We start from the raw sequence: 19,761 nt of genomic DNA, 5'->3' as shown, positions 1-19,761 counted from the left end.
CTTGCATTATAGATAGAAATGACAAAAATGCACCATGAATCTCAGTAGATGGATCCAAGAGCAGAAAAAAAATTATTACACTAACACAAGAGAAAAAAATATTTAAAAATTATTTGTTGGACTGTGTAGTGAGACAGTGTCTCCCTAAACAAATATTGTATTACTACAGCGAGGAATTTAGGATAGAGCTATAGGAAGGATCCACTAAATTTTGTTTGCCACTCTACTACTAGGATTATTACATGTACAAGCTGCCTCAATTGCATCATATGCGCTATGCCAATCAGGCTGTGGTAAGCCAGCAGAAAATTCCCTGACTGAATATTCTTTGCTGGCTTCATGGAGCAGTGTTAGGGGAAATAAAAGGGTTTGTTGTAATATGCATGCTTTTTGCCACAACTTAGACTATAGACCACACCAGACTGGAGCACAGGCTGTCATTAACATTCAGGGAGATGTTCACTGTGATTCCAGACCCTTTCCTCTACTGAGCAGGACTGAAGATGGAGTCCTTCATATTTTATCTGTCTCCTGGACTGCCTTACATATGTAATAATAATATTTCAGGGTTTGTGCCCTTTTGCATTTTAAATGTATGAAAAAGTCTGTAAAGGAAAACCTCTCCAGGAATTTCTTGAAGGGGGGTATCTCACTTATTGCTTCATACACAGGATAAAAGACCCGTATTTCTGACTGGCAGATTTTTTCATCTGCCAGAACCATTGACAAATTTTGTGTCAATCTCTCCTCCCTGTGGTCACCACATGACTGAACAGTGCTGCCCCATCACAGCTATGAAATTGTCCCTATGACTGAATGGTTTAGGACCCTGATAATAGTTGCATAGAACCTACACAGCCACAAAGCTCAAATCTGTTTTGGTTTTTAGATATTTTTGTCCTTGTAGAGAATGGAGACTAGAGCAAAAGGCTTGTCTTGCATAAATCTGTAGTATGAAACTCAATTTATAATGAATAATTCTCAAGTGGACATTAATTTTTATACAGTAGAATTTGCGAAATTGGAATTTTACATCTAAGGGTAATCAGACATTTTTGTTAGATTTGACCTGTGCCAGGCTTTGCATAGTGGGTAGACATCACTGCAGTACTTCACATCTCTTCATGTTCGTTATATTTGTATGAGATTACTTGAAGAATCATTCAAGGGCTTTGGGGGAGTTATGTTGGTTATTGTTAACTGTGCATTAAATTTATAAACCTTGATTTAAAATTGATTTAAAAGTTGATGCTATTGATATCAACAGGACTGGGATTCTAAATGTTAAATGTGTCAAATCAGAATTTGGAGAAATTGCTGCCTTAATTCCAGGCACCTTAAGCCTACTGTTTGTCATCCTAATGCCCTTCTGTTTGATATTTATTTCTTTGGACATAGCTACCTCACTCCTTTTGCAAATCCATGTTAGCATTGATGTCATAAAGTAAGCAGAATGAATGTGTGAAATTGCTTGTAAAATTATCAAACGAAATGAATAGCAAATATGATGACTTTTTTTTTAAAGTTGAACAAGGAAACTGTCAGCAATGATGCACTCTCATAATGCTTACTAGAGCTGAACAGTATATATATAAGTCTGTGCAAAAGAGGCAGCTAGGCAGATCTCGGGATCCTCAAGGCTTGTCATAGTTCCAGAAGAGAGAGTAGCAGCTCTTTCTGCAACTGCTACATATCACTTCAAAGTACAAAAAGGTAAGACTGATAAGAACTACCAGTACAATCTGTTTGAGCAGGCTAAGTGCATTATCTGAATTGTATTGCCCAAAGTTTGCAACAGAGGTGCAGGATCTTTCAGCAAACTGGTGTTTTCTTCTTTGGTTATCCTCACTGATGTTTGGAGTTAATGACATCATCATTTTAATCTTTTAATGTATTCAATTAGTTCAACAGAGACTGATCCAAAAAAGAGAAATCTACTGTTTGGGTTGCTGAAGCAATTGAAGAAAGGAAGATTAACCATAACAATATGAAAGACATGCATTGTAGTAAGATTTTAAATTGTGAGATATATAAATTATTGAGTTTTGTATTTTTATCTCCTTTAGCATCTTCTCTAGAAATGTTTAATGCACATGAGTTTAAAAATATTCACTCCTTATATATACTGCCTAAATATGAATCAACAGGGATTAAATTGGCAGAATGCAAACAAATTAAGTGGGTTTGTATAGTCACTGATTAAAAACTGTCCAAGATAGATTGTCACTCCATCACCCTACAGAATGCCACTCCACTGCCCTACTTTTAGATAAGTTTGTCTCAAAGCAACTATTATTTTCTTATCACTAAAATCTGAAAGGAAAATTTTATAACACAAAAGTAAAAATTAAAGCCTTTCAGTAGTTGCTGTGATTACTTTACAAAGTTTAATTAAGTCTTCCATCTTACTATGGAACTCCTTAGACTAGAAGCATTATATTATATAGAAGCTTCCATGAGGCATTATAGCATGCTTAGGTAAATTAGATCTAAAATACATCTACCTGAAAAAAGTGATTTCTTTACAATTAGAAATAACTTGCAGTTTCATGTTGATAGAAATTTATTTTATTAGCAGTATCTACTGGTGACCTGAATAATGTAGAGCAAATAAGATCTTTCTTCTGATCAGGAAGTAACTGATTAGCTAAAATAAACTAAGCATACATTATTTTGCTGATTGTCTTTTTCTCTACAAAACATGTTTGCGTTCCTCAGAATAAAATAACAATTTCTTCTTTAAATACTGTAGCTTCTTTAACTTGTCAAAAAAATGCTGATAGTGGTTTGGTTTACCAATAGCAAGTACTAAACACTGACGAAAATAAACTGATTCTTAATTTTTAAAAGAACATATTTGACAGAAGTTTAATACCTTTTGAAAATGCTTATTTTATTAATAAGGATTCTCTTTCTTGAAATAGTATTGCTTTCAAAAAACATTTATTTATACATCTTTCTTTTTAGTAATCTCCCCAGATTTTGATTTTAAAAAATTTACAAAGAAGCTGAACATGCACTTAATTTTAAACGTGTTTTTAAATCATAGAGTAGCCAGTGGAATTGTTCACACCTGGAAGCTGTATGGGCCTGAGGCATAAGAGTTAGATCCATGATATATTGAAATCACTAAAGATCTGTTTACTGATTACAGTGGGCTTTGAATTTGGTTTATTATAAATTTCTCACAAAATAATAGCTTTGGTATCTGGTATTACTATAAGGAGGCTGGATTAATGACTAGACTTTTCCTTTCATTTCCCCTCAATGACTTAGGTTTATGTCTAACCTGTATCAAGGTTTAACAAAGCTACAGGCAGCTGTAAACTGTTTTTATTTAGTGTTTTAGGTTAAGTAAATTATACCAAACTGCTAACATACTGTTAATCAGGGCAAATTCACTTATTTATGGTGCAATAACCAAACCTTATTTGGTGTCTGAATTAATTCATTGGCAGCCATATCAGCTAGCATGGGGGTCACTACATTACAATCAAACCATTTTATAATCACAGCTGCGTCATCACCCAAAGAACAGAGAGAGCTTTTGTTCCATTGTTGGAAGCCTATGAAATGTGAAATTATGCATTCTTTGGGATAGACATTGGATGTCAGTGTTGCACCACCAAATTAGAGCTCCAAATGAAACAGTGTTTGGTACTACAGTTAGGGATACAATAGGACTAACTATATGGCCACTACAGTATTTTTTGGTACTACAGCAAGATATGCGCAAGTGTAGAAATACAATTTCATATATCAAGACATTACAGAAGGCAGAAAAGAGTCTCCATGCACACTGATGAAAAAACGAGCAACATTGGCAGTGGCTGCTGGTGGAGAGAGGGAAATTGATTCCATTGCTTAATAGTACAATAAACAACAACAAAAAAATATATTCAATTATTTATTTTCCCTGTTTTAAGATTTGATTAATATGTTTTGATTGCTTTAAGTATTTTGATACTGCCACTGAGTTATTCTAGTAAAACATATATTATTCATTAAGATTTCTTTAAAAGTTAGGCCTACCAGAGAACCAGAAGCAATGCACTCTTCCTAACCATTGGTAAAATATCTGCCAACAGTCAAGCTTCGCAGCTCCAACTCTAAGTTATTTTTAAATAGACAGAAGAAACAGATTTCTTGAAAACCTGCTCTGAAGCTGGACAGACTACCAGGGCAGTAAGGTTTTTGATGTAGAAGTTTATTTTTCCAGTGATGCTCATCTACGGCCACCTCTACCCTAAACACCCCCCCCCCCCACACACACATACACACTTTCACTGCTCAGTGCAGAGACAACTCTAAATCTCAAGACAAAGTAATCTGCACCTTCCCTACACATCATTCCTTCATAACTTTCTTATAGTTTCCTCCAGGCCACAGTGTATTTAAATTCAGCCTATTGTGACAACACGTTAAAATACAGAACCGGTATGTTTTTACTCAGACTGCCTTATTTTATACATCATTGAATTTCAGTCAATAACTCCTCCAGGGGAGCTGGAGGGGTTCAGCAGAGATTACATTTAGTGGGGAGGGTGCTTTTTGATTGGGTCTTACTTTGCCATCTATTGCTTTACTTCAATGCACTCATGTTTTCTATCTCCCTTTGTTTTTCAGACTGTACTATAAAATTCCATAGGAAAGTGTCATGGATGGCAGAAGGGCTTTTTCAAATACACAAGTATCAGGCCAAGTACATGATGAAATTATTTCTAGTGACATTTTGCTGATGTGAACTCATTGCAACTTCTGTTGCTTTACAGCTTATTAATATTGTGATCCATACTGCTTTTATAGTTAGAATGAATATTTACTATTCATCACTCAATGAATGTGCATTTGCCATTGAATGAACGGCATATTCAACCTCTTTGTCAAGGTCAAAAGTACCTACCCAAATTTTAAATTCACTTCCTTTTCTGTACATCCATTCCATAAATGTAAGTGATCCAAAATAATTAAAAATTAACAACCTATGCATTTTGTAAGTAGATTTCCTCTCATTTCCTGTTTATTTAAAATATTTTTGAGTATATCAGTCATTAGCTGCTCATAGTCCCTTTTGCACAGGGTTTCTTGACCCTAAAATGAATAGCATTTCTTTTTTCAACAGTTTTTCCTATAGGGCATTATGTGTGAACAGACTAATAATACTACATTAAATAATGAAAATGGTAGCACACATAATTAGGGGATTAGACAATGCCTTATTGGTGACTATTCACTAAAATCTATAACCATACTACTTGCACGAATAAACGAATCGCTAATGCAAGTAAGGGGTAACAGCTTGGCTGTGGATCACAAAAGCATTTGTACAGACTGTAATACTCTAGTTTATTCTGAATAATCTCACATTAATGTCAGTGAAACTACTCAAGTTATTACAGTGCACATGTTGAAAACACATATAATAAGGTAGCCATTTTTCTTACATGGTCGAAGCCAATAGAATGACCTGAAACAGTAAGAATTGCAGCTGGGATACAATATTTTCTGGTACGATTTATGACCATTAATACGATGTATACACCCCATATCTTTTATATCCTATGCAGCTCCATAATGGAAGCCCTTAGGCTGAAATAAAAGTATTATGTCAATAGTGCAAGAAGCAAAACGACATAGCACTGAACACAAGCCAGTGCGTGGCTTGGTAGTTTGTTTTTTAAGAAATCAAACTTATCAATAAGTCATTATTAAGTCTAGAAGCCTAGCACTGCAATTTTTGTTATTTCAAAACAAACTTTTAAAAGGAGAGTGGAGGGCCAGAAGAATGCAGAGCAGCTAATGTGACAGTATTCTTGACAAAGACTTGCTTTGTTTTTCTCTAGTGAATGAGCTGGAAAAAAAATAAAACTAATGCAAATACCCTAGTTTTGAAAAAAAAAACAATATTATTGAAAGAGATTTAATGTTTGCAATCAGCAGAAAACAGAGCAAAGGGGATACAGACCTTTATCCTCATATTGCAAAAGTGAGGATACAATTGCTCTAAGCTCACCTTGCAGTCTAGAATACAGACCAGAACAGAGACTGTATCTTTTGAATGCCTACCCAAGGCACTGCAGTCTCCATCCACTGGACATAGGCCCCATCCTCACAGGGTCTCAATATCTGTAAGTTTAGATCAGCATTAAAGATGTCTCTTTTCAATGTAATTTATTCAGACAGATGTAAAGATGATTACATTTTTCTTTGTTGCCTTATTTCTGTTTTGACAGGCAATGAAAATGAAAAGCATTTATTTTGTTGCTGGGCTCCTTTTAATGATAGTTCAAGGCAGCTGGCAAAATCCTCTTCAGGATACAGAGGAGAAATCAAGGTAAATTCTTTAGATCAAACTCCTAGAAACACTTGGCCTGAACTTTGTTTTCTTATAGTTTTAAGCAAAATATACTATGACTTAAAGATTTTTTTTATACTATTACACAATATTTAAACTACCAGTTTTTAATATTGCGAAGTATAGCACAGAAGTTTACAAACAGGTATTACAAACAATAGCTGCCTTAGTTATCCAAGATGATCTTTTCATTGCGCAGTATCAAATCTGCTATCTTAATTCATTTTACTAGCCAGCTAGTGATTAGTATGTCACTTGCTTTCACTTTGTGAGAGTTTAAAATAGAATTTTTAAGAGAAGTCAACGCACCTGTAGAATGTACTATAACCATTGACAACTAACAATTACTAAACTTTTCACAGACCACTCAAAGCTTCCCAGTCTGAACCATTAGATGAATCGAGACAGCCGAATGAAGTGAAACGTCACTCACAAGGCACATTCACCAGTGATTACAGCAAGTACTTGGACACTAGACGAGCTCAGGACTTTGTGCAATGGTTAATGAGCACTAAAAGAAATGGGTAAGCATTTTGGTCACATTGCTGTAGAAGTCCATATACAGACACAGCTAAAAATCTAGCTGAATTCAATTTCTTGATTTTAACTTCCCATCACAGACCACGTGTAATCCTCAAATAAGTACTTAAGGAAAATTTATATATAATTTTAACATTATGTGCAAAATCATCAAAAGGATTTGGATAAACTGAGTGAATTTTACCTGTGAATTTACACCATCTAAAAAGACTATCTCAGCCTATTCAGGACAGATTGTTTCAGTGACTTAAGTTCATTAGGAATAAGATATGTAAATATCACGTAAAAGTCTGGGCCATTAGGCCTTAATAAAACTTTCCTATCTATGGATTCTCTAATCCTGGAGTTTCACTGTGAAGAGGAAACTGAGGTTTAAGTTTAAGTTGACCACTGGATATTCTACCATTGCCACAAGTATACTCTTAAGGCATGAGTTAGCATGTTTTTAAAATACTCTTTGATTAAACACAAGCTACCAAACTGATAGCAAGAATAATGTAAAAAGATGTAAGTCTATGCCCTCTGTTCTAGAGATCTGCCCACAGAATTAACAAATCTATGACATTAATGCTTTTAAATCTCTGAGGGAGTCTTTAAAGTATAAAGTAACAATTTCTAGATATTGTACTAATTTAAACTCATAAGCCTGAAATTATTTATAATTTTCCTCTATCAGTCACGGTCGTTTATCATAATATTTAAATAATAACCAATAAAATCTCATCAGCTTATGCATGTTCTGCAATGTATTGGTAATAATGATCTAATGATTGTGGAATTCCACTACAGGCAACAAGGACAGGAGGCCAAAGAAAATGACAAATTCCCGGACCAACTCTCAAGGTATTCTAGTCACCACAACTTGTTACACAAATAGATTCTGAGATAATTTTCTGTTAAACAAGAAAGAAAACAACTAGTATTATTTACAGTGTTACCGCAATCTAAGAAATACCTATCAAAGACATCATGGTTTTTAAAAGGAAAGAGGAAATGTCTCTTTGTTATTTATTCCTGTACCTGTGTTCTATAGTTATGTGCAGTGGCTTCAAGGAATACAACACAATGAGAACAGATTCCAGAAAAAGACATTTCAAGTAATAAAAGTGATTTGAGAATAACCTAAAGAGAAAAACTTGGTACAGGAAAGGCTGAAGGAAAAAGAAAAAAATAAAAATCTGTTGAGGAAAAGAAAACATGTGAGAAGATTAATAATAATTAATAATGTTTCAGCTTCAATTGAACAGCATATCTCAACAAAATTAATGTTTCATTTAAAATGTTCCAAACAACTCTAGTTAACATGCTGATAAAAAGTGCAGATGGTACTAAATTAGGAGGAATGGTGAAATCCCAAGAAGAAGAAAAATAATAGACCTAGAGCCCCTGAAAAGTGGATAGAAATTAGCAAATTCTGAAATAGAAATGTTACTTGTGGAAAATATTCCATTATATATCTACTTCTAAGTGGAGCTTGTTCTCCTAAGGGCCAGTGTGACATAATTTGCGCTATGCCAGAGGAAGAAGCACAATGAGGTGTAAGAAAGGCAAAACCAATCATCTTTCTCTATTATGCTGAAGGTGAATAGGCTTGACATTGTTCCAAGATTACCACTTGGCCGGATTGATGATTAAAAGGGTTTTCACAAAACATTCAAAATGTAAATTCGATAGGAATTATGTCTCAACAGACTGGCTAAGAAATAATGAAGATGAAGGTAGGAGTGGCTTAATGAAAATTTTTAGGTTAACACAAGAGATAACAAAAAGTATGTCCGTATAATACAATACAGATTGTTGATCATAGCTAATTAATCTAGCAGATGATCATTACAATGCAGCTATAATTGCTTTCAGTACCTGATTTGATTTGTTCAGAACTAGTTCAGGCATCTCTGCACAAAACTATTGTACAGCACAGGCAATGCCCTCAGAACTGTAATATTACCAAGAAAAAAATAATAAGTAATTTGAGAAGCGAAAAAAAACCCTCTCACTAATAAGAAAGACTAGTCTGGTGGGTGAGAAATATAACTCAATAAAGGTTAAAAGAAAAATTAAGTCCTCATGCAGCCTGCTCCTACAGTATTGCTCTTCTTTCAGCAATGCAATCTCCAAGCGTCATGCTGAATACGAGAGACATGCTGAAGGCACCTATACCAGTGATATCACCTCTTATTTGGAAGGTCAAGCTGCCAAAGAGTTCATTGCTTGGTTAGTGAATGGACGAGGAAGAAGAGAGTAAGAATCCATTCCTATTACTAAATTTTGCTTTGCTTTTGGGGTTAGAAATCAAGTCTGATGAAACCTTGATGTATTTTTGATCATTCTTGCTGTACTTCATGTTCTTTTTTTGTAAAAGAAGATATTCTGTGGGTGTTAGGCTTCCACTTTACATTAAGTTTCAGTACCGATTAAAACAACCTGTTCATTATGCTGTTACAGTCTAAAAGGTAAAGTTATAAAGGTCAACATATCTAAAACTAAATCTCTAACATCCTCTACCTACCACCCTTGCCCCTTCACATAAGGTTGCTTAGAGTCTTCATCTATCACTGAGTTGATTCAAGTCAGCATCATCTTAAATTACTTTCTCTTCCCTTTCACAGTCCATCTTTTCCCCTGTAGTATTTCCAAGATGAAATTTTTACAATGTCATCAGCTATAGTCCATACGCTGCTGATCATTCCCAGCAGTGACTGATGACTTTTTCCCTCTCCCCATGCCCCACAAAGTGTCCCCAAGTTGCTGCTGTGAAAATAACTACAACTTCCTACAACTATGAATTATGTTCTTTTTTAAGACACCTCTACTTCTTCTGCTATAGTTCAGAGCTTCCTGGGTGCAGTGCTCCACAGTTTTGACCTACCCGTGTCTCTGGTTTCTTTCATTAATATCTTATTCTTCCCATACTCACTGCAGATTGCTCAAGCCTATTCACTTCATGTACTCATGGCTTTACACCTTTTTTCATGATAGTCTTACACTTAAAATGTCATCGCCTTCAATCTCATCTGTCTCCAACTCTGCATTTTGGAAGCTACACCATGCACATGACACTCCCCACTTTTTACCTGGTCCATACTTATTTGTGCCTTTAGACTGTAAGCTCTTCGGGGCAAGGATTTCAGTTCATCCTCTGATTATATATTCTACCAGCTGTAAAGTACTATGTAAGTCTCTTGCATTATATAAAAATAATAATAATAACAACAATAAAATACAACCTGTAAGACAAGATTGTGTGTTGTAGTCAAGGAAAACTAAATAGGTAGAAGTAACTTTTGCAAATAATGATGATTTCCTGAAAACACAGAGTTAAATAAATGAGGTCAGCTGTCAGCTATATATAGAGAGAACAGAAAGGCTGGTGCCACTTCATAGTGATGTTGAGATTTGCAGTTCTTTTTCTGTCATGCTTTATTTTCATAAGCAGAAATAGGGTATTTCAGTATCCGTAAGACAGAAATACAACCTAGCTGTGATGAACTGCACTCAGAAACCTAGACAATTAAATGTAGATCATCCTTCTGCTTTCCAATACTTAGTATTTTTTGTGGTCAAACTTGTATATAGCCTTCCCTGAAATTATTGCAGGAAAAGAACCAGTTTGCCTGTCATTGGTTCCAGAGCACAGTGTGCTTCAGCATCAGCACACCTTAATGGAACCCATTAAAATATTTGTATCTTTAATGAGATGAAACAAGAGAGAAAAGTTTCTGAATCAGGTTCTTGGCATAATGGTTTTCCAGTGGTCAAAAAAAGGATAGAGCAAGAATAAGGATCTGATTCCAAATATAAAATGCTTTTGTACAGCATATAGATTTTATACTGGTGTTGTAACTGGGTTATTTTACCCCCCCAAAAAAGTTGCTGTTCTTAATATCTAAACACTTACGCAGTATAATTTTAAGTATATAACTAGGACTAGAATACAATTAAAACAGAAAAAAAAATGGAAAAAAGTCTGAAAATATGACTATAATGCTTTAGTAGTGATATTTCTTAAATAATGATTCTTAGTAAATACACTCTGAATTTTATTGATGCTTAGTCTGCTTGGCACAGGCATTTAAGACACATACATTTTTGCATTGGCATAGGCATTTCAGACACATATATTTTTGCATGTATGGCTTTTTCAGAAATGCAAGAGAGGAATTTAGACTCACCTGAAGTCCTCATACAGTAAAGGGAGACTTCCATGCTTTATTCTATTATGAAAATAATGCCTCAAAAGATGTTCTAATATACATCATTCTACACTGAGCCATAACATCAGGCTCAACACTTAACTCCTTAAAATCAGTGGAAATGTGCAGTGTATTAGAATCCTGTCATAAGGTCCTTTTAAACAGTTTCTTTATTTCGATATGCAAATTGTTTGCTAATTTCTTCCCTTTGAAGTTTCCCAGAAAAAGCTCTTGTGGCTGAAGAAATGGGCCGAAGACATGCAGACGGCACTTTCACAAGTGATATCAACAAAGTCCTTGATGACATGGCTGCCAAAGAATTCCTAAAATGGCTGATTAATGCAAAAGTTACCCAAAGGTACCTAAATTTTGATTGTCATTCATAATATATTGTGGGTTTAAATGTATTTGTTACACATAGAGAAAGTACTGCTATTTTTTCTCTAAACTATTGACATAGTATCTAACTGTGTTACAAACTTTATTACAGACAGTGCTTAACAAGGATAAGACACAGAACTCATTCCAAATATAACTTGCGTTTTCCATCAGTAGTGAACCTATATAATAATTTCCTGTGTAACTTCAGGAGAGGTTTGCCACTGAATATTACCAGAAGTAAGGTCATATTAAATTACTGAAAAACTCTCCTTTGCATGGGCATTATGAAATCAAGGAATATTTATGGGTAAAATTACACCAAATTGATTATTTTTTAAAGACTTTGATATAAAACATTGGCTTAAATTGTGGATTGTCAATGGGGTACTGTAACCTGAGTTCCTGAAAGATAACTAATTAAGAACTCCGCTTTAGTGTGCCTGTGTATAGGCAAAAGCTCTTAGCAAAGCAACATTTTCTACGTGAGGTCTGTGAACAGTTTAATATTTAAGAATTGTTAACATTAACAAAGCATTTCAATGCCAACTTAAGGCACATGTGAGTGCCCAGATCTTTTAAAATGTTGGATATCCACTCTGTAAAAATTAATTACTTTTCATATTTGGACTACTACTGAAGCACCCAAAACAATTAGTTGATCTTCGAAATCTGAAACAACTAATATTGTCTCAAAAAGAAAACCTTTAGAAACTATAGTTAAAATACAGGTTTTATTAATATTTTAATACTTTTTTGTGTGTGTTAATAGATCATCATTGAAATAAACTACAAAAAAAATATATTAGAAACTATCCAAAAGCTTTTCCTTTAGGAATTTTTTTTCAGTCTGTTATTACAGAGAGGCATTGAGGGGTCTGTGCAACTAACATCTGCTAACTCTTAAACAGAAAAAATACGTTCCACACATATTTCATAAATCTTTGGTTGTTTATAATATGCCCTAATTGCTGCTGCTTTTTTTCCAGGGACCTTTTGGGAGAATACCAGTAAAAACGCAGAATAAAAATGGGACAAATGAAGATCTTCATTGCAGCAACTGCCAGTTATTAAGAGATTCTGAAATCTGTATTCTGTCATTTGCATTTGGTGTAACAAAACTATGTCACCTTGCATGCCAGGAAATAATTGTACTATAGTTTAGTGTTGCCAAAGGTTTATATATGGAAAACCTACTGTCTAAGGGATGAGTATCTTAACATCTTAAAATGAAAGTTCCATATCTTTATATTTTCCATTTATTAGGACTGAAGTAACTCCATTTATATTTAATGATAAAATTATTTTTCTAAAAAGTGGACTTCTACACACAAAGGATTCAATCATAAACTGTATGTGTTATTTGTAAGGGGCTGGCAGTTACAAATGCCTGAGAAGTGAATATCCCTCTTAAAACCTTTGTTATAAAAAGGCTAAGCTTTAAGGATATTAAATGATAGCCTTAAATAAATTTTTTCAAGCTTCTCGTCTGTTGACTTTTCATGCGTATATTCCTTGTGCCTCTTTGCACTCCGTTTCATTTTACTCTAATATTTTAGTGTTGCTGAGATCTTGGAAGTGGTTTGTTTGGTATGATAAAACAAACTCAACATTTTGTTTTGTCACATTTTCTCTATAATGATTCCCAGAAAAGAGCTGTGTGAACCTTGAATTATCTTTAGCTAAAAAAGAAATCATATAAGATGAAGCTAGAGGGGGGAAACAAGTCTGCCCAGACAAGTACTCTTCACTAGCATAAATTCTGGTTTCTCAGCAAAATGAGGAGGACAGCCTTGACTTTGATAGTAGTAGAAACTGCCATGTAATTTCTTCAAATTTCATAAGATTGCCAAGTAATGCCAACTCAAATGGCTCTGGGGTCACTTTAACCTGTACTGTATTCTTTTCTTCCTTCTTCCTCTCAGAACTGCTTTGTTCACCATGTATTGTGTTCAGCAACATTGTACAGTAACTTATAAGCACAACATTCCTGTAGCCTGAGCCTTCTTATCATGGTGACAGAACATTTGGCTTGCATCTTAAGTGTTTCCAGCAATCCAAACTATTATACTCCCAGCTGGCCAGGGCATGTTTTTGCAGGTGTATGATAGTAGCTACAGCTCCCAAATAGCCATGGGTGCTGGTACGCGCCTCTTACTTCTGATAACGACCCAAACATCCTTTTCTCCCCTTGCTAGAATAGCATTATGCCAGGTGTCTATATTAAAAGGTCCTAAAGAGCAAGTGGTTTAAGTGAAAGCAATGGGTTTAGCAAGTACCTAGTAGAAGTTGATGTGAAGCAGGAGTGCTGTTGAATAAGAATTAGCACCTGTGTCCATTTGTGTTTTAAAGGCATCTGAAACTTTCACTGAGGTCTAGAATTTCTGGACAAATAAGATTAGATTATTCTCCCAAAGTGCTACAAGAACCAATATTCTGATTTCAGATCAGGGCTGATCATATCCAACTTGGCATCTAGAACAGCTTCTCCACAGCAACAGAAAGCTGTTCTAACATCCCAACTTGAAACAATTAAAACTCAATAGAACCTTGCACTAAAAAAGAACAAAACCAAATATAGCATCCAAAATACCACTGGAAATTAAAAAGGGGGAGAGAAAAATGTACACATATCTGTTATTTATTTAGTCCCACTTTTACTCAGTGGTTTCATTCCAAGTGCTTCTAGAATGGAAAAAAAACTCCAGTTACACAAAGTTGGGTCCACATGGTCAAGGCTCAAATGGTGCAGTTAACTCTTCTATTTCCACAGATTTGAGCAACTGTCTTTAAAATGTCTTATTCCATTATGTCCAGAATATTTAGCGCTATGAAGGACAGGCTTCCTGAGCTACAAATCCATTTACTTGCGATGTCTGTCATCAGTGCCTTTGAGCACCTCCTAAAGATGGCTTTGTCAGCTATGAAAATACTGGTTTCCCACATTTTTACAAATTACATGCTTTTAGGAAGAGAAGAGTATAAATTACTTTCTCAAAGTTATGCAGCTTTTCTGGAACACGGCAAAAATATTTAACCTCTCTAAGTCCCAATCTAGATCACGAATCAAAAGACACCCTTTCTTCACAAATGATATGAAGTTGAGCATGTTCCAGAAGTTCCAAACATGTTTTAGCTCAACAGGACTAGGACTTACACATCCTGAAATCACAGAAAAGTCCATTTGGGATCAAAAACAAGGTATGTGCTGGATATTTCTTATGTGCTACATGAAATTCAGTTAATGTTACAAACATAGGGAAAAAAAAAGTACCAGTCACTTATTTAAAAAGTGTCTTTACTGGACAATAGCTACCCATGTCTGCAGGCTGAGAGCAGAATAGCTGCAGCATTCAAGCCTCTAGAGAATTGCTATTTTATGTCTTAGTTTTAATTTTGTGGTCTGGTAAGGGAGAGATATAATTCTAGGCCTTACATCCATGAATGGTACATTGGTAGAGAAATTCACGAACACTGGCCTGAAGATTCCTTTTAAATAATACATGGTTTTCAAAGTCCTCAGGCAATGGAGCAACAGCTGTCAGTTATCATGTTGAATGCATTGCCTGTGGTGCTGCTGCTTGAATAAGGGGGCTTGAATTTGATTTTGGCAAATAAAGGCAAGCAAGTAGCACTGCTTAAGGGAATCATGTTTCAGTATTACCTATGGGACTATGGTCTCATCCACCGTCAGAAACATTGAACTTTCTTCCAGTCAAGGACCCAAACTTGGTATAACTTTTTAACCTCAAATGCCCTGGTGTGTATGAGGGGTCTTGACTGGAATGCTATAAAAAATGGTACTGCTGCGATGCCCTTCTGCACCTGATGCGAGTTTTACATCTAGAAAAGAGTTAGGTTATGGGTTCCATCTTATTTTAAACATATTGTAAATGTATCATACATGCAGTTTATGGTTCATAAAGAGACAATCTGTCAGAGTACCACAAGCACAACCACTGAAGTCATTTTGGAGACCATGGTTATTTTGATCAGACAGGAGGAACTTGAGTTTTTTTTCAAGATGTAGAGAATTACTGCCAGGAACTATTGCAACTAAATGGAAAACATACTCTGCTAAACTGACTCCTACTGGATCACCCAGGTGGTTCTGAGTACAGAATTAGGTCCCATAAGCCCCTCTGGCACGACCAGAGTCAGAAGAACTGCAGATTATTAGACATTCTGATCTAGGCGCAGGAACTCAGATTTCCAAAGGTACCAAAAACTGTTTGCCCACTGAAACTAGCAGAAGTCAGGCATATGATTTGGCAGTGTAGGGTTTTTTTTTATTATTATTTCTTAGAATTAACCACTGAGAAGGATTAAAACCTTGCATACAATCTCTCAAAACATCAATTATTAAGTAACTTGGCTATGAAAAGCTTGGGAACTTTCAGGTACGTTTTATCATTCCATTTATCACAAGACTGAGATTATAACTTGACTGGTTTATACTTCGAGATGCAGGGATGATCACTACTTAGGTATTTAGAAAATAAAGCAGAGATTGGCTGAATTATGTTGCAATTCCCACTCACTGGGAAAAGGAAAATTCACCCCAAGGCATGGGGAGGTGTTTTTTTTATTGTTGGTAAAATGAGTGAGTGCACAGACTAACAGATAGATATTTAAGAGGGGCTATAAAACAATCTGAAATTCTGGTCATGCATCTCACAGCATATATGGCATACTAGTTTGAAAATTAATGTTGAAGACTTCTATTTCACTGTGATTTTACTTTATAAGAGTGGACTTAACAGTACACAGAAATTACCATTAAGCTAGCTGTGAATTTACACCATGTTACATCTGCCACTGTAAACATACAGAGCTGTATGGAACCACTATCAGGGCAAATTAATGGTATTTCTAAGGTAAATCGCTATAGCTAGCACCATATAAATTTAAAAGTAGTACTAACCACTACCTTCAAGCTGAATGGTACACAATAGTGAGCTGAGCATAACACTACTTAGCGATGCTCAGCTTTTCAAACAAATGCTTTATAGTTTCGATCTCCAGGTTATATTCAGTCTTTCCCACTAATTAGTCCTAATACCTCAACACATACTAAAATTCTCCTTGGAGATGGAATTGGCTGATGTGATAAACCAGGGTCATCTTCAGAGCTAGATTTTAAACTTTTATCCTGCGCTTCCGTTTTTCTGGGCATTTAAAATTCCATTTTGCAGACTTACACATCCACCTCTCTCGTATGCCAACAACCAGTGCCAAATAAATAAATACCAGCCCTTCCTGCAATTTTATTAGTCTTTCCATAACTTGCTTGCCAGAGAAAGTTCAAAGAGCAGAAACTTTACAAGAAATGCTGGTGTTATCAGAGCATTAGGAGCTTTGCCGTTAGCGTTCGAAGGCTTTTCACTTCTGGGATCTCTGTGTGGCCGTTATCTGATTTCCTACAGAAATCTTTTCAGTGTCAAAGGTCCCTCCCTTCTATCGTGCAGCCGTGTCACCGCGCTCCAAGGGTTTGAACCGAAGGAGAAAAAGCAGCTCGCAGAACAACACACGAAGCTGCAAAGCCAGCAGGAAAGCCGAGATCTCGCATAAACCCCCGGCTTCTGGCGGTACTTCCTTCCTGCCAGCGGCTGCCGTCTCCAGCCCCCCCGCAGAAAAGACCCGAGGGCAGCAGCAGAAGCACAAAGGCGTAAGCGTGTGCGATCTCCACACGCACCATGCAGGTGGGTGAGAGGGAAGGGGGTCAGCGGACGGGGTGGTGCTGGGGGTCCTGCGCAGCCGCAGCTGCCGCCTGATGGGACTTCTCCTTGCAGACCTTCCTGAAGTGGTTGCTGGGGATCCTGGGGTTTGCTGTCATCGTCACGGCCATAGCCGTGCCCCTCGCCTTGCTCACCGGCAGTAAGTCAGTCCGCGGCGGGGCCGGGCGGGGAGGGCGGTAGGGCTGGGGGGCGCTCCCTGTGGCTGCCGCGCTCTGGGGATCCGCAGCCGCGACACCCATGCGGTGGGGGCTTTTGCGGAAAGTTTGTGCCGTAGGCGACGGGGCTGATGGAGCTGGAGCTCTAGAGTCCTTGGTCTGGAGCTTGGGTACTTGTTCGAGAAGGTGTCGCACCTGAGGGGGGTGTGTGTGTGTCACTTGATTTCTGTGTAAGTTGGGAAAATACTAGTTCTAAGCATTAAGGTTTTCAGTATTTTTCTTGACTGTTGCAGCTGGAGGCTGTAGAACCAGCAGTAAAATCCCAGTTAGTCAATTTCCTAGGGTGTATTGAAGAGATAAGGTTATATTCCCTCTAATTTGCTTTGTTTGCACAACTTTTTTTTAACGTTGCTGAGTGAAATTATATATACAGCACGGTTCCAGAGGTCAGAAAAGTAGGAAAGATTTGGAATGCACTATTGGACTCTGATCCCTTTACACTTCACAGGTTATCCTTGTAACTCTAGATGTTAATGTGAAACATTGCTCATTAAGCAATGCATTGCTTTCAGCTGGCAGGACAGAGCGCCAGGGTAATCTCTCTTGTTGTGTTCTGGTGAACAGCTGAGCAGCTGCAATATGTAGTACTGCAAACTTATGGAAGCAGAGTTTTCTAGACTAGACCTTTGCTTGTCTTCTGCTTGTGAGGTGCACCCCAAGAAATGTGAAGGTGTGTGTCTTAATCTTGGCAGGGTGTTCAAATGCGGACACAGCAATTCTTTATGTGCACAGAAAGCGCCTCTACATACCTTATGGGCTAATACTTGCATCAGTAGATGCTGACTCCTTTCTGCTATTTTGGGGCAGCTTTTTTCACTTACCTCAATAAATCAAATTTTTGAGGTAATAGAAGATAGTTTCATAAGGTGGGAGAGAAAGAAAAGAGGTCCTGATAATTTACCAGATGTATTTGTGCAGCCTAGTGAAGGTGCGTGTGTCTCACCTAGTTCAGAGGCCTGAACTCTGCTGGAGCTGATGCTTGTCTGCCTTAACACCAATGCCATGTTGTACTGAAAATCACATGTTTTTTCTTCTTTCGTAAGTCGTAGCATAGGAATCTTTTTGCAGTAGAAGTGTCTGCAATTCAGAATCAGTCACTGAGTTATATAGTAAATATATTTTAATTTAACAAAACACTTCTTTTGGATGGCATGCAGAATATCACCATGCTGTCAGCCTTGGCTTGCATATTTTTGCTTGTAAAAGAGTAGGGTACTGTGTCAGCCTCTTTACTGACGTGAAATTAATGCATGGGAAATTACCTGTCACACCCAAGTAGTTTACTAGGTCCCTCTGGATAAAATAAGGATTGAGATGGAGAGGTCCCAGTTAGGAAACTTGAATTCCAGTCTTTTCCCAAATTAGGCCACCAGTAACACCTGGATAACAAATGTGACCATTACAGTTCAGGAACCCCAGGGTGCTTTCGAATTTTTGACTGAAAAATGCTAAACAAATGGGTTTTATTATTAGCAGATGAGCGTATGCAGGTGCTGCACTTACAATTACTCCTTTATATGTCAGAGCACTTAGTCATTAACAAGTTGATTATATGGCTTTTATGAACTCCCTCAGGGTGTGTGAGTCAGCTGAAAATGCCTCCTGTGTCAATACAGGTGCTGGCCTGAGTACAGAATGAAAGGTAGCAAAACTGGGGGGCTTTGGGGAGGAGGAGCACCTCATGTGACTGTGTGAAATCAAGGTCTGCTCTGATAAATGTCATTGTCATTGCAGTCAAGTCTGTTTCATCCGGATGAGTCAAGTATTGTGCAGGGAGTAAAAATAATGCCTATTGATATACACAGATAACTTTGAGTTGAGATTCTTACTTTTGGCCTGCTTAAGGCTCTTACTTAAGCCCAGCTCTTACTTAAGCCCTGCCATGCTTCGCAGTGTACTTAGATTTCATAAGCTTAGACTAATGCATCACAGAATTAGTTTGATAAATGGACTCCAGTGATGTGAAAGACTGAGATTTTGCCACTCCAGAGGAGTTCTGGTTTGTTGGCTGAACTGTAGGCCTGGCACATGGAACTTCTGCTTCTTGTCTTGCAGTATTTAGGGTGGACAAATACTGTAGACTTAAATTTGCAAAGTTTTCGGTGCAGCCCTTCACTAACTACCTTGAGGGTCTTCAGCCAGAACTGTGTAGAAAATTCTATGTTTTTGTTTATACCTACTGCCTATTGTGCCACCTTATTTGTATTTAATAACCACATGGAGCTAGGTGCATCAAATAGTTTAATCTCAAAATAGCCTTGGGGTCGTATTTAAAGTCTGATGAAAGCATTGTTATGCTTTGAGGAGGTATGCAAGTGTTTACCCTTAATCCATGAATATTT

At 36.8% G+C, this 19,761-nt stretch overlaps 2 protein-coding genes across 5 annotated transcripts in view; both read left to right on the top strand.

The window, feature by feature from the left end:
* The first annotated feature begins 1,557 nt into the window (after positions 1 to 1,557).
* GCG (glucagon) lies at positions 1,558 to 12,951 on the top strand. 4 transcript variants are annotated; one of them, XM_057423616.1, is made up of 8 exons: positions 1,645 to 1,713; positions 4,627 to 4,702; positions 6,234 to 6,334; positions 6,718 to 6,879; positions 7,685 to 7,738; positions 8,999 to 9,136; positions 11,303 to 11,446; positions 12,456 to 12,951. In XM_057423616.1, exons 2-8 carry the CDS (start codon positions 4,658 to 4,660, stop codon positions 12,478 to 12,480), a joined length of 669 nt encoding a protein of 222 aa, XP_057279599.1. In that variant the 5' UTR covers positions 1,645 to 1,713; positions 4,627 to 4,657; the 3' UTR covers positions 12,481 to 12,951. The 4 variants fall into 4 exon arrangements, with proteins under 4 accessions (XP_057279600.1, XP_057279602.1, XP_057279599.1 ...); XM_057423617.1 differs by lacking the exon at positions 4,627 to 4,702 and having other exon boundaries at positions 1,558 to 1,713; XM_057423619.1 differs by lacking the exon at positions 7,685 to 7,738 and having other exon boundaries at positions 1,623 to 1,713.
* Positions 12,952 to 15,140: 2,189 nt separating this feature from the next.
* Positions 15,141 to 19,761, top strand: part of LOC130607053 (dipeptidyl peptidase 4-like) — a 42,169-nt gene continuing 37,548 nt past the window's right edge. Inside the window, exons 1-3 of the mRNA XM_057423812.1 lie at positions 15,141 to 15,198; positions 16,935 to 17,168; positions 17,251 to 17,343. Of these exons, the coding sequence (XP_057279795.1) occupies positions 15,141 to 15,198; positions 16,935 to 17,168; positions 17,251 to 17,343 (385 nt within the window). The remainder of the gene's footprint in view (positions 15,199 to 16,934; positions 17,169 to 17,250; positions 17,344 to 19,761) is intronic.

The sequence above is a fragment of the Pezoporus wallicus genome, unplaced genomic scaffold (genome assembly GCF_028554395.1).
Source record: "Pezoporus wallicus isolate ANWC-B61680 ecotype Strahan unplaced genomic scaffold, APGP_CSIRO_Pwel_v1 contig_1181, whole genome shotgun sequence".
In the NCBI taxonomy this organism is placed as follows: Eukaryota; Metazoa; Chordata; class Aves; order Psittaciformes; family Psittacidae; genus Pezoporus; species Pezoporus wallicus.
This window is presented reverse-complemented; position numbering and strand designations above follow the sequence as displayed.